Source organism: Diplotaxodon limnothrissa, linkage group LG5, assembly GCF_057381915.1.
Source record: "Diplotaxodon limnothrissa isolate DT_005_m linkage group LG5, D_limnothrissa_male_GT1.1, whole genome shotgun sequence".
Lineage (NCBI taxonomy): Eukaryota > Metazoa > Chordata > Actinopteri > Cichliformes > Cichlidae > Diplotaxodon > Diplotaxodon limnothrissa.
The window spans coordinates 28,810,154-28,833,598 of record NC_140600.1 but is presented as its reverse complement, the minus strand read 5'-3'; the positions used below and the strand labels follow the sequence as shown (position 1 = coordinate 28,833,598).

The window sequence follows — 23,445 nt, the reverse complement described above, 5'->3', positions numbered from 1 at the left end:
GATAATGCTCTTACCTCAAGCAGCTTACTCCAGGTGCATCACGGCAGCGTGCGCGGGGGATCAAACCATGTGACTAATTAATGACGGGACTGTCTTTCACATCACAACACCCAGTTATTTCTCATTTTCATCACTCTTCTCTTTCTCTTCCTTTGCCGGTCCTCTGATAAAACCAGCTCAACTTAGTTAACTGAACATCAGTTTGAATCTGCTACAGAGATGTGTTGGCACAAGAAACAAAACTGTAACTTCAAAGGTGTTTTTGACATCTTTTTCCTGCCCTACAACTGTCAAGCTGATTTCTCCTTGTGCCTGATTTTCTTCATCTGTGAGATTTTTCTATCTTTGTTGAAATCCAACAGTACTTTGTTTGTCATGTTTTTAGGGATGTTTGCCTCATATTATGGTGGATTTGGTGACATTTAATGTGTCTTATAGTTGAAATGTAAATCTCGTACAACAATGTATTTTTATGGCAATAATCAGATGACTAGGAATGATGTGGAGTGCATTTTTGCAGCGGTGTTTTTCAGAGTGTGTGGTGATAAAGCTTTTATAGCAGGAGTGTCAAATATAAGGCAGAATTGGCCTGGCAAAGACTCCAGTCCAGCCCACCAGATGGCACAGGAAAATACCAAAGGATGCATATAGATTTTAAACCTCTAACTATATTTTCACAAGTTTTACAGTTAGCTTTTCCTGTTGATAAAGACCATCGCCCTGTCAGCTCAACACAACAAGAAGTAAGAAGATGCCTGCTTGTAATTTCAGTAACTACAATAATCTTTAGTTCAGTCATGGAATTGCTTTTTACCATTTTCATGATGGTGTAAAAAATCCTCCTTACTCAATAACTTAATATTTCTTTGCAATATCCAATATTCTCCACATTGCTGGAGGTACTAATGTTAAAATCTTACAATTTGGTTGGGAAATCAAAAGCAGTAAATTTTATTTTTGGCCTTTCTTATCGTTAAAAATTCCTATTTGTACAAATGGTAAATGGTAAATAGCCTGCATTTGTATAGCGCTTTACTCAGTCCCTAAGGACCCCAAAGCGCTTTACACTACATTCAGTCATTCACCCATTCACACACACATTCACACACTGGCAATGGCAAGCTACGTTGTAGCCACAGCTGCCCTGGGGCGCACTGACAGAGGCGAGGCTGTCGGACACTGGCGCCACCGGGCCCTCTGACAACTGGAATCTGAGTGGCTCAGTTTTTTACTATATAATATTTGCTTCAATTTTTTTTATTTCTACCTTGTTATATCTCCTGCCTTTCTAAGCTTTATTGTTAAATACCAATACCAGTAAAACTATCTGTCATGAGAATGTTAAACTTTCAATCTTGTATCATTCAGAGCACATATTGTACATATTGGTTTTGATTTTAAGAATATGCTGATACATCTTTATTTGCAACACGTGTATCAGAATTGTCTGGCAGGCAGACAATGTTGTTCTGGATTTAATTTGTAAAACACCTGTATATTAATCATGTCACTAAAACCCACAGAGAAAAACTTCTGTATCACAGTGCCTGTGCTTAACAGTGAGACCATGATATAAACTAAACATTTCAGCAAAATATTCAGTATTTTTGTGTGGCATATTTTAATGCAGAAAAAAAATACAGCCTTCAGGTGAGAAGTGAAAGCCAGCCATTTCTCCTTTACATAGCTTATATCAGCTGTACTTCTTGAATTGATTTTCTTCATATCTTGAAGAAATGTCCTTTTTTCTTGCAATTGCAGATCTTAAAAACAAAAAATATCATTTTTTTGCCCTTATAGCACTGTTCTTGATGTCCTTAAAAAATATGTTTTGTTTCTGATGAGGCAAAAAAGAGAGGCTGTGAGCAGTGAAGCATTTTACTCTGGGAGAGTAAAACAATATTATAGGAACAAGTCTGTGAAGGTTCTCAGTCATCCAGGTCATCGTAGTCAAAGGAGCTTGCAAAGGAACAAATTATAGGAACAAATTATGTTATAGCAGTTTCGGTCATTATAATAAATATAAATACCCAAAAAAGAACATCTTTTGGTTAACTGTCTATTTCAGATGGATGCTGTACTGATGAATATTCTGTGTCATCTGCTTTAGAAAGTTTGTCACAGATAAACTTTAGCAAGAGTTTAGCTTGGCAAGAAAGAGATAAAGAGGTGACACAGAGCGAGAGAGAGAGAGAGACATGAGACCATTAGAACTAAAGTGTTGATGAGACCCCTCTGCTGCACCCCTATTCTACCCTCCAACCAGATCCATACAGGCAGCAATTACCACAACAGACAAGCTATTAACCACCCTAATTACTGCTTGTTCCTTCCATAGACACTCAGTGTGTGGGTGAGACATCTACTCTGTGTGTGTGTGTGTGTGTGTGTGTGTGTGTGTGTGTGTGTGTGTGTGAGAGAGAGAGAGAGAGTGTGTGTGTTTGGAGAGTGGGTGTAAAAAATTGTGCAAGAGGTGACAGAACTTGTATGTGTACAGGTCAGGATAACTGTGTGTGCACATGTACAACACACAATTTTTGCCATTTTTTCCCCCCGTCTGTTTAATATTTACTGAGTGGGTGGGTGGGAGGGTTACTGTTCATATGTGCGGTATTTTGCAGTTTTTGTTTTTTTCTGTATCTTTTTTATCCCTCTGTGTACCAGCTTTGTCATGAACAATAGCCAATTACACATCTTCAATTTCATTCAGCATCATAATGGCAGCAATCAGATGCGTTAGTATTCAAAAACTCAGAGCCTGTGTGTGTCTATGCATGTCACAAAGACACACACTCACACCCACTTTGTAGAGGTTCTAAACTGGCTACCATTAGGTAGGGATGGGTACCGGTACTGGACATAAACTGTAGTAATCAGACCGAAAAGCAGCGCAAATTTCGGTGCTTTGTTTCGGTGCTTTTTTTTTTCCCTGAGATGTAATACACTTTGAATTCTAGCCAATAATTTTACCTTTGCAAGCGTAGTAGGTGGGCCCAGGTACGTACGTTCTTTTAGAGCAAAGCTACAGATTAAAAATGCCCAAGGAGAGGCGGTCACAAGTCTGGCTGTACTTCACAGCAAAAGATGCAAACACAGCAGCCTGCAACAAGTGCTTTAAGGTGATACTGTGATACTGTCAAAGGAGGTAACACCTCAAATCAGATGAAACACCTGGCGACGTATAGCATTTTGTTAAAAGCCGAGAAATGCACTTGGGCCTTGGGCGGCATTGTAACGCCTGGGAGAACAGCCACACTGACCATTCATTGGAGATGACAGAATTTGGACGATTTTTAACTCTCAGTGATACCACAGTGTTTGTTTAATTTGGTAACTGAGAAGAGTTGGGACCTGGAAATGGATAATGTCATCAGACCTAAGAAGCAGATTGTGAACAATTTTCATGAAAAGACCAGAACAAATGATGTTTTAGTCTTTTTCTGTGTTGTTCTTACCTGTCATCTCCATTCATTCCTATTGAAGATATCAATTCTTTATAATGAGTCAATCAGGGTCCACTAGAAAAAAATCAAAATAGCCCTACAGTGAATGTGAAACAAAGACATACCAGTGACCGGGTCATTGATTTTTATGGTGCTTGTGTGACACTGAAACTTGATGTAACAGAGGAAAAATGTATGTTATTTCTTCAGATACACTGGCATTTGTTGTCGTTATGATCATTAAAGGGCAGTAACAATTTCAAGGTAGTGTGACCTAAACAAGCAAAAATATTTAGTAACATTACCACTAATGGTCTAGAGTAACACCACACAATTGAAAGGCTGCATAGCTTTCTTCCAGACTTGTTGGAATTTGAGAAGTCTGAAGAAAGGTTAAAAGGGATCTTAGTTGGGTAATTTTAAGGGTTAAGCTGTATGTTTCTGGTTATACAGGGTACTACACACATACACTACATCATCATATTAAGATTATTCTATAGATGTATGGTGACTCATTGCAACCTCACAGCAAGACACTCTTCAGTTAATGTCAGGGAAGGGCCTTTATACGTGGATAATGGCTTTCTTGAGTTAGTCTCCCATTACCTGTCGGCCACACTAAGGAATCTACAAATAATTATGGCAGACATATAGACGATGTGAATGACTATTTCCTGGATTTCCGTTGCATTTTGCTTTTCTTGCAAATCAAAATTAACATAAAGTTAAAGTGTCATTGCTAGTTTATGTAAGTTTGTTTGAAAATATGCATACTTGTCAGTCTGTCTTCTGTCTTTTTCTTCTCATTTTCCTGCATTGAACAAACAGGTGTATCTCTTTTTCTGAACACTTCAGCAGCACGCTTGTTCATTTGTTTTGTGACGCCTACTTGATGGTTTAGTGAATAGCGAATGATTATAATAGTGTGCTTGCTTTAATTTCTTATTCAACAAAACGAATAGGCTGAGTTACTCTGTTCGCTTCTTTTCAATTGGATCTTGTGTTCTCTTTTATGCACCCTGAGAAGCCTGACTGAGTAGTGCTGCATTCTTTTCACATGAAGCCTTCTTCCACTTTCATACAAACGTACCTGGCAGCTGCTCTCTGCAATCACAGCTCATTCAAGTGTATTATGCATATTAGTCCAGGAGAAACATCATAAATAAAACCTTATTATGTTAATATTTACTATTGTGTACAGTGCTGCTACATTCTTGGCATTGATGTGTTCTTCCAAACATATCGTCAGTGACAGATTTTCATTCATTTCAGTTTACAGATTTTGATGAATTCTTAAATCTCTACGGTCAGACTGCAACTAGTCACAAATTTTTGCCTATGCAAATTTGCTCTTGTTATGGAAATTATTCACTTTTTCATGACTACAAATGAAAGCCAGGGGTGAAAACATACAAAGTTCACATTGCAGTTACAAACCCCTTTGTCTCTCTATATTCAGTGATGGATCTCTACAGAATTGCTTTTAAATGAGTGGCATCAACTTACCAATAAGAGGCTCTGCTGTGTATATGCATGTGTATAATAATAAGCACAACGAGGTGACACCTAGATTCACCCATGCATCCACTTTGTTGTCACATTTGGAGAAACCACTCTGTGTGTACTTGAGAGAGTGTAAATTTATGTTTGTATGTATATCTATGATTAAGTTGTTGGGGTGTTGTGTCTAGTAAGTACTGTTATATACCCCTGAGTGTTTTTGTGTGATTGCTAAAGAAAGAAATGGTTAAACTAAGATTGTGTGTAGGAAGGTGTTTTCCTAATTATGTGCTTTCAAACTGTAGGTCAGAGTATGATCATGATATGTATTCATTTTAGTGCTATGCTTGTCAGTAAATATCAACTTATCAAATTCAGATTAGAAGCTCAACATTGATTTGATCTGTGGTTGAGAGGTAGATGATTAGTTGTTTAAGCTAAACATCAGCTTGGTGTATTGATACATGAAAAATACCCCAATATTGTTTTGCTCAAAACCTTTGCTACTTTCCAATTCACTTTTTGCATTGCTATCTTGACACCATATTCTCAAGTGTTTTCTGCTAATTCAAAACTCACCATTTGAAATGCAAATATCCACATTTCGCAGATCAAAGACTTTCATACATCTAGTTTAAAACTGGGCAACACTTTTATCTGCATCTGGGTCATTTCAGCAGTAACTATATTTCCATATTGGTTCAAACTATATGTTAAACAATAGTCTCTGAAAGCCACACTGAACCAGAGACTGGAGAATAAGAACTGGACTGTTGCCTACTGGTCCAAAGTCCTCTGTAGATCAAAGTAAATTTTACATTTCATATCAAAATCAAGATCTTAGAGTCTGGAGGAAGAGTAAAGAAGTATAAAATCAAAGTTGTTTGAAGTCTAGTGTGAAATTTCCACAGACATGATGATTTGAAGTGCTTGCTGTGGTTGTGTGATTTTAGAGCACTTCATGCCTCCATCCCAAGTTTGATAAAGATGCCGATTCCCTTTTTTCAGCATGACTTAGTACCAGTCTTCAGTGTACAAAACTACATGCGATTACCATGTTCCTGATCTGAGTATATTTATATTTGGTCATTCTAAATTGCCCATAGGTGTGAATGTGAGTGTGAATGTTTGTCTGTCCCAGAGTGTACCCAGAATTTTTTGACCTACAACCCCATAAAACACTTAAAATATATCATATATGCATGCATACATGCAATGTGCTACTGTGTGTCTGTGTGTCTGTGGGTGTGTGGGTGTGTGTGCACCAAAAAGTACAATTATTTGTGTATCAAAGTAATATGATACTTTGATACACAAATAATTGTGCGTTTTGGTGCATGGATGTTTTTTTAGTCTTATTTCTTCACATTAATTCTTTTTTTCTGTTTCCTTTAATTTATTCATTCATTTATTTGCAATGGAGATGCCACAATTTTGTGGTGGTGGCCAGGCTGAGGCTTGAATTTAATTTAGGGTGGCACAAAAATCAGTGTCTTGTTCATTTTTCATTCTGCATAGCACAGAGCTGTAGGCTGTATTGTAACTATTTTGGTCACTCACTTTTTCATCAGCTCACACAGCCAACAGTGAGTGACTTCATGCATTAAAAATGCATCACTATGGGTTTTTCACTTATTTTAATTAAAAAAAAAAAAAAAAAAAAATATATATATATATATATATATATATATATATATATATATATATATATATATATATATATATATATATATATATATATATATATATATATATATATATATATATATATATATATATGTGTGTGTGTGTGTGTGTGAAACATGTAACATCTGTTGTGGGGCACACACATGCACACATACAGTAGCATATTGCTTTTGCAGTATATCCTGAGTGAACATTTAGCTGACAAGAAATGTTGGCATGCTACATGTAACTGTAACAACATAAGTATATTGCAATTTCTGTTCAGCTGTTTAGTTTTGTTCGGAAAATAATAAACATTTAAAATAATTCAGCCCTTTTCATTTAACAGCTGTGCCATTGTTGCTACAGAGCAATGAATCTGAACTTAAAACCTGTTGTACAAAAATTACTTTGTATTTGTCCAATGACATCCATCCTTTGTTCTGTAAAACCTGCCCAGCACATGCTAAAGTCATTACTGTCTCTGCTTGAAAAGATACTCATGCTGTAAGCATTATGCCAGCACTTCTGCTGCAGGAGGAAATCTGGCCTGACGCCTCTTCTGTAACTCAACCTGTTTGGTGAGCTGACAGTGCCGGCAGTCATTAGCCTAATCACATTCAAATTATTCACTCGGAGGCACTAATTTATCAGAAAGTGTTGGGGAACCGAGAAGAGAGGCAGTGGAAAAAAAGGTTTTAAAAAGAAAAAGTGTCAGTGTGAAGATGATATGTATATCCATTGAAAAAGACTAGTATTGCTAGCAGATGATGTGCTATGCTTCCAAAGGCCTGTTATGACAAACAAGTTTGTAGTGATCTGATACCTCAGTCACAGAAACTCTGGCACTGGAGATATGTGGGTTTGGAGGATGAGAGCTGCAGATTCATAGTGCTCGAGGGGGTAAGTTGTGACTAAATCAGTTTGTCTTACATCCAGTCAGTGCGGCAGAGATGGCCAAGTTGCTGAAAGCATTCCTGATGTCTTTGCAAGTGTACATTTGTATTTTCTAGCATGCTTGAGTTTTATTTTCATGCACATATTTTGCATGTAAGCATGCGTGTGTGTGTTGATGAGCAGCCTTTAGGGTCCATTATACTTGTGACAGCCCCACAGCAGGAACAGCCAGCCATATAACTTATGAAAGCAGTTTAAAGCTAAATTGAATCCACAACTTATGAATTATTAAACTTATTACACCTCTGTGAAGATCTCTAGACTCTGAGACACAACAACAATGGCCTCCTTTTAACTGTTACTGCTGGGAAGAGAACTGATTTCTAAGCATTTCCAGTGGGACAGCACTGCATATTTGAAATTGTTAGAAGCCAGGAAATTGTGTCATTGTTAGAGGATATCACTTTATATATTGCTGAACTGTTTCTTGTAAAGACATCAAATGGTCGATAAAGGTAAAACTACAAGCTATATATAAAAGCTTCGCTTTAAATATGCTACCATGGATTTTTAAAATATTTTATGTTCTGTGGAAATATTAATTTTTGTAATTGTGCTTTGCATAAATGCATGTGACACATTAATTAAGGTTAAAGGATACAACGAAGTTTTTTACAATAAAATTTCCATCCATCCATCCATCTTCATCCGCTTTATCCGGGGCCGGGTCGCGGCGGCAGCAGCCTAAGCAAAGAGGCCCAGACCTCCCTCTCCCCAGCCACCTCCTCCAGCTTATCTGGGGGAACACCAAGGCGTTCCCAGGCCAGCCGAGAGATATAATCTCTCCAGCGTGTCCTGGGTCTGCCCCGGGGCCTCCTCCCGGTGCAATATGCCCGGAACACCTCACCCAGGAGGCGCCCAGGAGGCATCCTTGTCAGATGCCCAAACCACCTCAGCTGCTCCTTTCGATGTGGAGCAGCAGCTGCTCTACTCTGAGCCCCTCCCGGATGGCCGAACTTCTCACCCTATCTCTAAGGGAGAGGCCAGCACTATACACAGTGCAGGTAGAGCACCGCTTTCCCCTCCTGATACACCTGACAGTTTGCCAGAATCTCTTCGAGGCAGTCTGAAAGTCTTTTTCCATGGCCTCTCCGAACTCCTCCCACACCCGAGTTTTTGCTTCAGCCACTGCCCGAGCTGCGTTCCGCTTGGCCTGTCGATACCTGTCGGCTGCCTCCGGAGTCCCACAGGCTAACCAAGCCCGATAGGACTCCTTCTTCAGCCTGGTGTCTCCCTTCACCTCTGGTGTCCACCATTTGGTTCGGGGCTCAATGCAGCAGCTTCAGCAATGGAGATGCTGAACATGGTCCATTCGGACTCAATGTCCCCAGTATCCCTCGGAATGCTGTTGAAGCTCTGCCGGAGGTGTGCGTTGAAGATCTCGTGGACTGGGGCCTCTGCTAGACGTTCCCAGCACACGCTTACTACACGTTTAAGTGCACCGGGTCTGTCTAGCATCCTCCCCCGCCACCTGATCCAACTCACCACCAGGTGGTGATCAGTTGACAGCTCAGCCCCTCTCTTTACCCGAGTGTCCATAACATATGGTCGCAGGTTGGGTGATACGATTACAAAATTGATCATCGACCTGCGGCCTAGAGCGTCCTGGTGCCACGTGCACTTATGGACACTCTTCTGTTTGAACAAGGTGTTCGTTATGGCCAAACTGTGATTTGCACAGAAGTCCAATAACAAAACACCGCTCGGATTCAGATCAGGGAGGCCGATCCTCCCAAACACGCCCCTCCAGGTCTCGCTGTTGTTACCCGCGTGAGCATTGAAGTCTCCCAGCAGGACAACAGAGTCTCCAGGTGGAGCACCTTCCAGCACCCCACCCAGGTACTCTGAACTGCCACTCGGCGCATAAGCGCAGATGACAGTCAGGATCCGTTCCCCGACCCTAAGGCGGAGGGAACAAACCCTCTCATCCACCGGGAAGAACCCCAACGTACCAGCAGCAAGCCGAGGGGATTTTAGCATACCCACCCCAGCCCGCCGCCTCTCATTAGGGGCAACTCCAGACTGAGACAGAGTCCAGCCCCTCTCCAGAAGACTGGTTCCAGAGCCCAAGTCATGCGTAGAGGTGAGCCCGACTATATCTAGCCAGTACCTCTCAACCTCACGCACTAACTCACCAGAGAGGTGACATTCCATGTCCCAATTGGCAGCCGGGGATCGGTCCGCCAGGGCCTCCGCTCCTGGCCACCACCCGGCACACAATAAAATTTAGTTCACCAATTTGTTTAAAGGCCAAAGCCTTGACAGTGAAGGAGTTATGCATATGTTGAATAAACAACATAAACATTGTAACTAATTATGATATTTAGACACAGAAAAAGGATAGATACGCAAGCTCAAAAACATAAAACACATTAAAAAAAAAACCCACACCAACTCATATGCTGACCTAACCTTTCTGCTCTTTCATGTTGTAAACTGAATGAGCCATTAGTCAACTGTGCAAACCGCCAGACCAATGTATAGATTTTAATTCTATTAAAAATGAATGGAGTTTCTGCACTCACAGGCGTACACTTGTAGTGATTAAAAAGGGTTTATGTGTACTTATATCCTTCTACCTCAAATGTGTTTCTGCTCCTACTCCTACAGGACTATTTTTAGTCCTGTCAGTATCAGGGAAGGTAGATGTCACAGGAAACTCGCTACCACACAGGAAGACACTAGCAGCAATGTGGCAACTAGAGATCATAGAATGTCAATAATTTCAGGAACATGTAGTGACAACAATAAAAAAAAAAAGAAGAAAAAATGTGTTGATCCTGGTGGAATTGAATATAGAATACTTTCTGAACTGTCTGAACATGATGTTACTTTTGCCTCTGGTGATTAAAATAAAACTTAGAGCACTTACTCTGACCCTTAGCATTAGGCCTGCCCAGTGTGAAGACTGACAACATACAGAGATTTCTTGACATATTAGTAAAATATAGAAAGCAAATACCTTGTTAATTTGGCTGTTAAAGTAATATGTCACACAATCGTTAATTCTGGCCAGCTAACGTTTGCGGTTTCTTTGGTACTGTTACAAATGTTTTTTAAGTGCTTACTCTGCTAATGGTAGTAAGCTGATTTAAAATGTTGCTCTGGAACAGCATTACAAATATGCATTTATTTTGGAAAATTGGCTAAGACATTTATGTTTAAGCTGTGGCATAATTGTGCCTGGTTTTAATGCAACTTCTGAATTAGAGTATGAAAATAACTGGGAAGTGGTTTATGAATTGTTAAACTTATCCCATCCCTCCGATGGAGCAGAGGTTGTAAAGTAGGACACATCCTTTCCCTTCAGAGTCACAACAACAACAACAAGCTCAGCTCTGCTGTCGCAGCTGCTGTCAAACTAAGTTAAAGAGTGTGGGTTAGCAAAATACTTAATATCCTTAATATATCATAGATGAGTCCTTAAAATATGTGCATTAATATAATTGTACTCAATAATAGATTGAAAAGGAAAAGCAGATTAAAAAATTAATGATTCCTTACACAAAAGCTCTATATTCGTTCTATGGTAGAAAAGAAAAGAGCAGCTTCGATTTATTTGCATTATTGTGTGATACTAGTGCCAAAAGGACATTATGATGCATCAAATACATATATTTAGTGATATTCAGTTATATCCGCAATAATTTCTGGCCCCTCTTTGTTCTTCTTCATAAAAAGCAGAAAGACATTCCTGGACAATTCATGCAGAGCCAAATTAATTTTGCAGATATGTATAAAAAAGAAAAGTTGCAGTCACGCTGTCAGCGGGTGGCTCACTTGTAGATAGAGCACATTGACACCACCTACAGGCAGAATTACTATTATCTTAACTGCAGCTGTGCAACTGCTTCATATTCATGATCACATCATTGATATTGTATTCAAAAAGTACTTTCTTTATTGGAAGAACCTCCCAATTAAAAAGGAAAGTGGTTACTGCAAGTATGTAGACAGGCAGGCATTGTGACATTTAATTTAAGTTTGTATACAAGATTCCCTCCTGTGCTTTAAATTTAGGAACAAAAAAAGAACAGCTTTAGAAAGCTGTGGTGATCTGAGCAGAAGAAAAATAAAATATTAAATGTCTTCTAGATATTTGCCAGAAAGTCTCTGCCGCAGACTATAAAGCATGACATCTGTTCCCCCAAATGTGACATATAGTGTTGGCCTCTGTTTCATTGTCCAAACTGGCAGGAGACTTCCTTCATCAGCTCTTCTGGGTATTTGCCAATGTGTCAACCTACTTAAAGTTAGTTAAAGTGACAGTGTGTAGGTAACTGGAAAATCTCCCTTACATGTAATCTTCACATAGTAGTGTGCAAAACTGATGCAATTTCAGTTGTAGTACGGAGATTACAAATGTGGGGTGTTTTTTTTTTTCAATATTTTACACAGCATTTCTTTAAAAAAAAAAACTCTTACAAGGGAGAAAATTCCCTCGAAGAAGCATTTAGAGAATATTTGCAGCTCTAAAGGCAGGAAGGCCAACTGTGTTTGCATCTGTTCAGTTGGGGCATGAAACCCCTTTGATCCTTAAGGGAAAAAAAGATTGATAGAAGTAACAGATGCAGTGCTGCAGGCTTGTCTTTACATTCTCAGTCATGGATTAGCTATCAGACATTTTTGTTGTACCTCTCAGAATCATCATCAGATATGCTCAGACCAGTGTCAACTGAAACTGGGAGCAGAAACCATTACTCAACAGTACCATCACTGACAAGCAATACAATTTACGGAAGCTGTGTACAGGTGTGAATGAGAGTGTGAATGAAATGATATATCTGAATAACAAAGTCCAAATCAAAAACAAAAGAGCTTTGTGATCATCTTATGGTCATAAACTAATGTGCAGGGGTATTATTATGTTGCTACAAATTTCATATATTCAGTATCACATGTGAGAAGTTTGGGAGGACACCACAGTCAGTTAAGATATGAAATGTGATTCCTGTGTTGAAAGTGAGCTAAAAAGGTGCCGACAGTGTTAGCATGATTGCTTTTCTAAACAGGTCTTTAGGTGTATGGTTACAGTATATAAGCACCATTAATAAATGGAATTTTTTGGTCTTTTATGTAGTTATTCGTTTGTGGTGTCCTTCATTATTTGTGTTGAGGACTTTCTGTTGAGTCAGATAGCCATACGTACAGTGCACCCCAAGCAAACCTGATAATTCATCCTCGGGTTCGTCTGTGAAGGTTCTCAGTCATCCAGGTCATCGTAGTCTAAAACTCAGGAGGGTTCTCTTCAAGCACGACATCCCAGTGTACTTCAGACCCAGCAACACACTCGGACAAAAACTGGTTAGCCCGAAAGACAAAACTCCTAAACACAAACTTAACAATGTGGTGTATGCTGTACAGTGCAGCGAGGAATGCCCAGACCTCTACATCGGAGAGACCAAACAGCCACTTCACAAGCGCATGGCACAACACAGAAGAGCCACCTCCACGGGACAAGACTCAGCTGTCCATCTGCATCTTAAGGATAAAGGACACTCTTTCGAGGATGCCAATGTTCACATTTTGGACAGAGAGGACAGATGGTTTGAAAGAGGAGTGAAAGAAGCCATTTATGTCCACTGTGAGCGACCATCTTTGAACAGAGGCGGTGGTTTACGACACCAACTGTCTGCCATCTATAATCCAGTTTTGAGATCCCTTCCCAGACACCTTAACGCCCACTCACATCCTGGGCCATCTGATCTCAGGAAATCACATGATAAGGTGGGGCCAGGTTTCACAATGGGCTCACCCGACACCTTGGCTGATTGTGACCCACACCCGCTTTCACACCTTGGCTCATGTGATTAGGTAGAGGATCACCAGGATCACTTTGTCCCTCTTTGGGGGGAAACTCCCACTGGGTTTAAATCTGGGACTCTCTGCCATTTGACCTTAGAACTGAAGAAGCTTCTCTGATGAGAGGTGAAACGTCTTCAAGCAACTCAAAGAAGTCCAGACGCTTTTCTTTCCAAGCTCCTTCCTCGGGTTCATATAAACTAATCATTTTTGCCTTGTCACAGTCAAAATATTGAAGCTTTAACTGTTCCAAAATACATTTAAAAATACTAAAGTTCAATTCTGTTTCTCTTTTCTCTTTAGATGATGGACCATATGGGAAAACTAAGGATATCTCTGGACCAGAGCATACCATGGCCTCAAGAAGACACAGCATACCTGGTAAGTGGCCAACACCAACTACCACTAGCTACATACCTATAAATTTCTATGAACAGGGAGTGCAGAATTATTAGGCAAGTTGTATTTTTGAGGAATAATGTTATTATTGAACAACAACCATGTTCTCAATGAACCCAAAAAACTCATTAATATCAAAGCTGAATGTTTTTGGAAGTAGTTTTTAGTTTCTTTTTAGTTTTAGCTATTTTAGGGGGATATCTGTGTGTGCAGGTGACTATTACTGTGCATAATTATTAGGCAACTTAACAAAAACCAAATATATACCCATTTCAATTATTTATTTTTACCAGTGAAACCAATATAACATCTCCACATTCACAAATATGCATTTCTGACATTCAAAAACAAAACAAAAACAAATCAGCGACCAATATAGCCACCTTTCTTTGCAAGGACACTCAAAAGCCTGCCATCCATGGATTCTGTCAGTGTTTTGATCTGTTCACCATCAACATTGCGTGCAGCAGCAACCACAGCCTCCCAGACACTGTACAGAGAGGTGTACTGTTTTCCCTCCTTGTAAATCTCACATTTGATGATGGACCACAGGTTCTCAACGGGGTTCAGATCAGGTGAACAAGGTGGCCATGTCATTAGTTTTTCTTCTTTTATACCCTTTCTTGCCAGCCATGCTGTGGAGTACTTGGACGCGTGTGATGGAGCATTGTCCTGCATGAAAATCATGTTTTTCTTGAAGGATGCAGACTTCTTCCTGTACCACTGCTTGAAGAAGGTGTCTTCCAGAAACTGGCAGTAGGACTGGGAGTTGAGCTTGACTCCATCCTCAACCCGAAAAGGCCCCACAAGCTCATCTTTGATGATACCAGCCCAAACCAGTACTCCACCTTGCTGGCGTCTGAGTCGGACTGGAGCTCTCTGCCCTTTACCAATCCAGCCACGGGCCCATCCATCTGGCCCATCAAGACTCACTCTCATTTCATCAGTCCATAAAACCTTAGAAAAACCAGTCTTGAGATATTTCTTGGCCCAGTCTTGACGTTTCAGCTTGTGTGTCTTGTTCAGTGGTGGTCGTCTTTCAGCCTTTCTTACCTTGGCCATGTCTCTGAGTATTGCACACCTTGTGCTTTTGGGCACTCCAGTGATGTTGCAGCTCTGAAATATGGCCAAACTGGTGGCAAGTGGCATCTTGGCAGCTGCACGCTTGACTTTTCTCAGTTCATGGGCAGTTATTTTGCGCCTTGGTTTTTCCACACGCTTCTTGCGACCCTGTTGACTATTTTGAATGAAACGCTTGATTGTTCGATGATCACGCTTCAGAAGCTTTGCAATTTTGAGACTGCTGCATCCCTCTGCAAGATATCTCACTATTTTTGACTTTTCTGAGCCTGTCAAGTCCTTCTTTTGACCCATTTTGCCAAAGGAAAGGAAGTTGCCTAATAATTATGCACACCTGATATAGGGTGTTGATGTCATTAGACCACACCCCTTCTCATTACAGAGATGCACATCACCTAATATGCTTAATTGGTAGTAGGCTTTTGAGCCTATACAGCTTGGAGTAAGACAACATGCATGAAGAGGATGATGTGGACAAAATACTCATTTGCCTAATAATTCTGCACTCCCTGTAATGTGTAATTTTCTGTCTGTCACTTTCTCTCTTGTTCTCTGTCTGTGTTTTTTAAGGTATATCCTAAAAATTCTGTTTAAAGGGGTGTAGCCAGTAGTCAATGCTTTAAAAAAATGTATTTCTTGGAAATTACCAATGGTCACAATTAAACTTGGTCTTCTAAAGTAAACATCTTACCTAAGAAAGCTTTCTAAGTTTGTTTTTTTTGGCTGCTTTTCTAGAAAGCACACATTTATATCTGAGTCATGACTAACCAAAGGTCCAAAACTACACATTTAGTCGAGCTGATGACTAATACTGATTTTTTTTTCCCCTTAGCTTTTTTAGCTGTTTTATAACCTCCTCATTATTGATGATTGCCCAACAATACACTATAATTGACAACATGAATGAAAACTGTAATTTATGGCTCGTCAAAGGTTGAGAGCCTTCAGTTATATTTTCATCATCTTTTCATTAACTTCTTCTAGGCTTAAGGAATCTTTAAAAAAGAATTGTTTTCTGCTTGTTTCCCCGTGAAGTTTTAAATAGGTCTATTATTAGTATTATTATTATTCTGTGTTATGTATCTGTGACCTCTTTCTGATCATCTTTTAGGTCACATCTTTATCAATTTGTACATAAGTCAGCTACATTCCTAGAACTTAGGTCACTTTGCTTGCTTTAAAAAATTAAGAATTTTATTTTAATTATTTTAAATTTTAAAATAATAATTATTATTATTGTATTTTAAGTGTTTCCGTTTATCTCATCATTATTACATGTACAGTAATACTCCTCCCATTTCTCTGTAGTACATCAATCATTCTACAAGTTTTCTTTTGTGCAGTATAAAAATCATTCTACAAGATCAAAACTTTATGAATTCCAACATCCTCAGTTCTGCAGCTTTGCAGAAAAAAAAAATTAGTGATGGATTCTCTTCAGAAAATGTTCACATCATCCAGACTACATTTGGAAAAGCGTTGCTTTTATGCAAATGTGAGTAGCACAAGGACTAATGAATGAATGAGTGCCTTTCTGCTAATAATGTGCATGTCCCTGTATATGCTGCATAATGCCTATCAGAGATAACTGTGGTGTGAAGCACTTCACTGATCCTGAGTGTTGCCTGAGGGATGTACCTAATCTAGGCATCTATCACACAAAAGCTTTATCTCATCTGCTTGTGTGTTGATGTGTTTTTGTGTATGGGAATGCTTCTGTGCGCTCATGGTGTATGTAAATGGTAATGATACAAATAGACAAATGGGAAGGCAACACCATGTCATGACAGCTCTGGGGTTTTAGTTTACTTATTACTTTGGTAAAGGCTTATTCATCTCCCAAGATTCCCCTGGCTGTTTTGAACCAAATTCCTTAGCCTTTTCATGAACCTAGAAAGTCTTACATTTTCCTTACTCATGCCATTTTTTTTGACCAGTAATAATTACTCCCATCATGACTTAACCAAACTCAATCGGCCTTATATGTTTTAGAATACCGAAAAAAATGACACAACTTCAACTCACTCTAAAAATAGTTTTTTAATAAGTGTTGGAATTTTGATGGAATTCTCATGAATGTTGTGTTTCTTTGATTCATGGAGTAGTCTATTTAGGTGTTTAGGGAATATTGCATTAAGTAGTTCTTCTGCATTACACAGTTCTTTTGTCCTCATGTTGAAAAAGTCAGAGTGGTCCACCAATCCTTGATCCTTCTTTCAGAGGATTCATTAGAGTTTTAACTGTACATAGCAGCTATTTCGAAGTTAATGAAAGTAACATTATTGGTCAAGAAAATGTAGTATATTTTGTGGACAGTTTTTTCAAATAATTATACTTACTAAATTATTTGTTTGTTTGCTTTTTTGTTTGATTGTTTGTTTAATAAGGACAGTTAGAGTTGCAGATTCTGTAAAATATAACGTTTTAGCAGCAAAGTATATTAGGTGCAGTGTTGATTACTTTTGTTAATTTCTCAGCTGGAAGTGAAAATTGATCTAAACTTCTGCTTTCTGCTGGTGTACTTTAACCTTTAAAGACCTTTTCATCCCTGCCAGGAAGTCTTCAAGTGGAGTGACAACAAGAGACAAAGGGCACTCCTAATTATCATTATCTGATTCTTATCTTGTCTGAAATTCACATTACGTTTTAGTCATTTCAGCTCTTTTAAGCCAACACGAGATCAGTGTCTCACTCAAGGACAAACAGGAACAATTGTCTTAGTTTGTTTTTATCTTTTAGAAACTATTAAAGCTTTAATCCAGGAATTGGAATGAATGAACAGACACTAACCACTTATTCCTCTCCTGTATTTTGTATGTTTGAGTGTGGCTACATATGTCTGTGTACACATCCCTGTGTGTGTATTGGTATGTCCTTCCCTCTGCCTGTATTGTGTGTGTATCGTTTTTATGTGCGTGTGTGTGTGTGTTTGGTTAGAAGCTCTGCGGGGGGTGACTATGGTGGAGCTGGTGAAGAAAGAAGGCAGCACACTGGGCCTCACCATCTCAGGAGGAACTGATAAGGATGGAAAACCACGTGTATCAAACTTACGACCTGGAGGACTGGCAGCCAGGTGAGTGAAACACAGTCAACCTCTAAGATGAGGATGAATACATAGATTCAGACTGTCTTGCTATTCAGCAATATTCTGTACCATAAATGGGTCATTTTATAAAAGGAAAAAGAAACATGTGGTTAAAGCCTTTCTCATTTGTGCAAGCCTTTACATCTTTTTGTCCCTTCTTTGTGCAGGAGTGACCAGTTAAATGTTGGGGACTACATCAAATCCGTGAATGGGATCAATCTGACCAAACTGCGGCACGAAGAGATAATCAGCTTATTGAAAAATGTAGGAGAGAGGGTTCTGCTGGAGGTGGAGTATGAACTGCCCCCCACAGGTATGTATTTGTACAGCTAGGCTGGTTGTTTCTACGTGATTTATAAAGTCGTTAAGATATGAGTTAGTGATGTCAGTAAGGTCCTATCCAATATCACATTAGAAATTGCCGGATACTGGAATGAATATTGTAATTCTGAATAGAAAAGTAAATGTAAATGACAGCTAGATACAGACAAAACCCGCATGTCACCCCAAGGTCTCACTATGTATAGTATATACTACTTCTTCATTGATACTGAACATTGGCGCTAGATATTGATACATTTGTTTACTTGCTAAGAGACAGCTCCTTCATTCATTTAAATGATTAAACTCTTGGCACAGTCTCCTGTCTTTACTGTACTTCTCAATCATAGGGATTTACTGATAGTCATTTTATAGCTTTAGATTATTTAACGTTATAAAACTTTGTCCTGTGTCATCTGAACAATATTTATACTGCTGGATCTATTACACTTGTCTATTTTATTTTATCTGCAGCACATGCTGAGGAAACACACACAGGAAAAATTATTTCATTTGAACATGTCCACCCTGTAAAATAACTAAATGAAAAGATTTGTTGAAAAGACATCTGTTCATGTCACTGAAAAGATTCCCACAAAAAGACAAGCTATTAGTTAAATTGGATAGAAAAGTAAAAAGGATACTTTTCCTCCTCAACACCTCTCCAAACAGCACAATACAAACCAAACTTTCTTACAAGAAAGCAGTGCCAAATGTTGCTCTACCAATGCGCCCTACGGACTCCCAAGAGGCCTGCTCAGCTATACTCACAGTGCAGCACACAATGTGACATAACCCAATTAAAAACAAAGTCTACATGAAGCTATATAGATGATACAAATGAGGGGGTTTTAATATTTAAAAGGAAAAATGCTCTATGGGAATGGCATTTAACTAGATTATTTGCTGAGAAGACAACTTTTCATTTTTCAACCAAATTGAGCTGTATAGTGTTGTATTTTGATAGGCTGTGGCTAGCTGAATAGATTTGCCTCAGAAAACAACACTGATGGATGTTTGAACCTTCAACATCTCTCTTCAGAACATTATTTTCATTTTAGGATATTTAATTTTACGATAATAAGTGTAGTTTTTAAGTATAGAAATTTAAGGGAATCCTGAATTGACACTCAAATACCATGCATAGTTTAATACAGGAGTGTTGTTGTTTTGTTTTGTAGTGCAGTGTAATTGAAGAGCATTCAAGTAATTATTATTGTTTAATTGTTCTACATTAAATATCAGTGCTCTAATGTCATGATGTAAACTTCAGGTTATGCTGATACATTTTAATTGTGCCGGATTAATCCCTCAATTCTCTTTCTTTCTCTCTCTCTGTGTTTCTGTGTGTGTGTTTCTTGACTCAAAGCACCAGACAGCACCTCAGGGGTTATATCAAAGACAATTGACATCTGTTTGCACAAAGAAGGGAACAGTTTTGGTTTCGTCATGAGAGGTATCTGTCACTTAAAAAAAGCCCATTACTGTATGTTTTTTTTTATGGTTATGCACTTAGTTAGAAGTAACATATTAGTGAAATGGTGTCATCTACACTACATTGAACTGTTGGCAATATATTGTACAGCAGCTGTTCCCATATTTATTAGAAAGGAATTTTGTCTATGCTTAGTAAATATATGAATAAATTAGTTAATTATACTACTCATTCTACTGAGAGGAATATTTTTGAACTGCCACCTTGTGATGGTTGTAGTTTGGCAGTGTTTCTCTACTTTGTTAATGTTAACCTCCTAGGACCTGGCATCCACATATCTGCACATCACATTTTGGGTTGTCTAGACCAAAAAGAAAGACAACATCACTCCCCTTGCTTTGTTTTTGTCGGTTCATCTAAATTTGTATTTAAAGATCTGAAGTTTACATTTTAATATTCGATTTTCTCAACAAATGATACATTAAAAGCATTTTAGGATAAGGGTAAAAAAATGCTGTATCACATTTTTATTTACTGCAATGTAGATAAATAAATAAGTAAATATTAAGCTGATGTGGTATTTCTTTGTAATGTGTCTCCAGAATTGTGTAAAGAGCTTTGCCCTGCTCCTCTTACAGGCGGTACCCATGAGGACTGGCACAAATCACGCCCTTTAGTGGTCACCTATGTCAGGCCAGGAGGCCCAGCAGACAGGTACTGAATGCATGATTAAACAAGAATAACTGGCACACATGTAGGTGATGAATGGACGAATAGACTGACAATGAATGGAAAATGGTAGGGCCATTTTCCTGGCATGGTTTGGGTCTGCAGTGTCACTGCAAGCCAATGCACTTGGTCTAAGTGATGATACCTTTCTATCCTGATAGCAGTGGTCTCTTCAAGGATGGTATAGCCCCCATTCATCCTGAGGGGTCACTGAATGGCTTGATAAGTATAAAAATATATGAAATGCATTCTATGATCTCTGCAGGCACTTGATTTAAAGTCAGTTGAACATCTATGGGAGACTTTGTGCCGTCTAGTTAGACTGTGTTCTCCAATACCTACAAAACACACCAAATAACAGAATATCCTTTCTGAGAACGGTATCTTATCCCTTAAACAGAATTACAAAGAATCACTACCAAGGTGCATTTAAACTGGCGGTGCATAATGGTGGAAGACCTGCCATGTTGGATTTTCATTTATGCCCTTTAATGCATTTGCATTCACACATATGCATCAATATGTGTGAATGCAAATACTCCAGCACAGTTACACTGACATATCTAAACAAACATAAAAAACACATGCAGTGAGACCCAGAAATAGAGATTATTTAGTCATTTTGGAAGGTGAAAAGGGCAATGTCTTCCCATTAAAAATAATGTCTGGGAGAAATAAAAGCCAGACAAGAAGTGGCCTCCATTCAGTGTAAACTAGCAACACCACAGCTCAACCCATTCCCGTCGGGAGTCTGGGAGATTTGTCTGTGCCTTCATGCGAATAGACCCCAAGGATAATGGTGTCATTTCCAGTGACCGTCACTGGTATGTCGACAGTTATGTGTTACTCATAGCTGCAATGGCATGAATCATCGTATCCTTTTAATGTTGTCATCATGTGTCTGTCTCAGGCTTGATGTTTAAGTCATAATACGACATTTTCATATACATGTCAGCTTTGCTACTGTTTAACTGATCTCACACAGTAATAATTAAACCATCTAGAAATAGTGTAAATAATATTGTTTTAGAAATAAAACTAATTTCCATGTTTAAAATGGATATAGATATACATATACAGATATCCATAACTGTGATGGCCAAAGAAAGTCCACCATTTATAGAAAGTCAGACCTCATATATTCTGGTGGAGGTTTGTTTGTGAGGTTTTCTTTCAAACTGTTTTTAAAGTTAAAAGCACAAAAGTCATTAAAAAAGACAAAAGAAAAGCAGTTTTGTTTTTCAGTCGGTGTGCTTCAAAGGACTTCAGTTCAACGAATTGATTGAATGTGAAAATTATGTGATTACAAGTGAATCACTGAGCTTTAAGAGTGATCTGCTGTCACCCACCATCATTAAAACACAAAATAGGAAAGCCATTTATTACACAATAAGGACCACTGAGCCTGTTTTAGAGGTTTGTAATAAAGCAATATCTTACATCTGATTGTCACACATCAACACTAGCATTAGGCAAACTTCAGCACCCAACATTTCCAATTTTGAAGAACATGATTGACTCAGCTGTCCCTTTTCAACAAAACATTGGAATATAACCTTCTTCTCTGATCACTTAGCAGATGCAATCATTTCCTCCTAGAAATTCGAACTGTAAGTTGCTATTTTTATTCTGACAGGTCCTGTTTTGAGATTGCTCTGCAGCAATATTTAAAGCAGATGCAAAAGTGCCAAAGTACTAAGCTTGAGTACTTAATGCCTCGTCTTTCTACTGATTAAGATATTTTACAGTTTCATTTGATTCATAAGGGCTTGATTGTTGCTGTAAATCCATCTTAGATTTGTCAAAGCGACTGCTGACCCATCAGATATATAATGATGTTGCCAAATTGGTCATTTGTATATACAGAAGTGTAAACCTTCATCAAATAATCACACATTACACGGCCTTACAGACCGACTGAACCTTCACTAGTTCACAGACAGAACTGGCAGACCAGGACAAAGATTAAAGATTAAATTCTTACTATTGAGTTATTTCACCCTGAAGCTCATCTAATACCGTTCTAAAGAAAATCGTCTTCAAAATGTGGGTCAGTCCTGGGGAAACGAATGAGATATTCATGCTGTTTTATATCCCATTTATATGCCAATTGGAAAAAAAAAACTTAATCCACAGCACCATACAGTCCCAGGAGTGTCTACATTTTTAGAATTACCCAGTGGGAATTAAAGTGCCTTCTCTGAAAGTGTTAGAGATCCATGGTGTTTTTTACAGGACCACAAAGAAACTGCTTTCACTTCATTGTCAGATACAGATAGAAAGATACCCTGCAGGTCTAAAAACAGGTTAAATATCAGTCAAGTTCTAAAAGCTTATCTGTTTCAATCAACATATGGTAGAACCTTTAAATTTTAAATTTCCTGAAATTTTCCTGGAATCACCTGTTGGTATTGTACCTTTTCATGTGCTTATCCGACACCCTGTATGTACCATGTATGTTATTCTGCACCAATATTGAAAACCGATGAAAAATGTGTAAATCTGTCAAGAAATACTCCTGTCACATGGAGTAATTCCTGCCACAATAGAGCCTTTGGGTTATAGCTTAGCTCGCATCATGTTGAAAGGCTTCAGGGCAATCAGCATCCTGTTTGAAGACATCTGGCTGGTATGATTACAGCTCAGTGTTACTCGCACTCTGACATCAGCATAAAGCATCTATCAGTGCTCTAATGTCGCGCACTGCATTAAAAATTCAAAATGTTACACATCCATTTTTGTGGAAGTAAAAAATTGCCTAAACGGTCCTCCTGAGTGCCTCTAAAAACACAGAGGATCTCTCTGTATAAGTGTTTTTTGTTTGTTTGCTTTCGTTGTTGTTGTTTTTTTAACCAGGCACTGAAAACAGACCAACATTTTAAATGCTGAAGACATTTCATGCTGTTTCCATGTGTGTCCTTGATTTGAAATGAAGGTGAATTTTTACTGCAAGTCTCAGACAGATAAGGGGAGAGAAAAGAGGATGATGAGATCACAAGACAATATTGTGGAAGTGAAAGTTAGGAGAA

General features: G+C 38.6%; 1 protein-coding gene across 3 annotated transcripts in view; it reads left to right on the top strand.

The window, feature by feature from the left end:
* The window catches only part of grip2b (glutamate receptor interacting protein 2b), a 280,202-nt gene that overhangs the window by 221,321 nt on the left and 35,436 nt on the right, over positions 1-23,445 (top strand). For all 3 annotated transcript variants that reach the window (XM_085354483.1, XM_085354482.1, XM_085354481.1), the window contains exons 2-6: positions 13,671-13,748; positions 17,784-17,919; positions 18,099-18,244; positions 19,622-19,708; positions 20,326-20,401. In XM_085354483.1, coding sequence (XP_085210609.1) covers positions 13,671-13,748; positions 17,784-17,919; positions 18,099-18,244; positions 19,622-19,708; positions 20,326-20,401 — 523 coding nt within the window. The remainder of the gene's footprint in view (positions 1-13,670; positions 13,749-17,783; positions 17,920-18,098; positions 18,245-19,621; positions 19,709-20,325; positions 20,402-23,445) is intronic.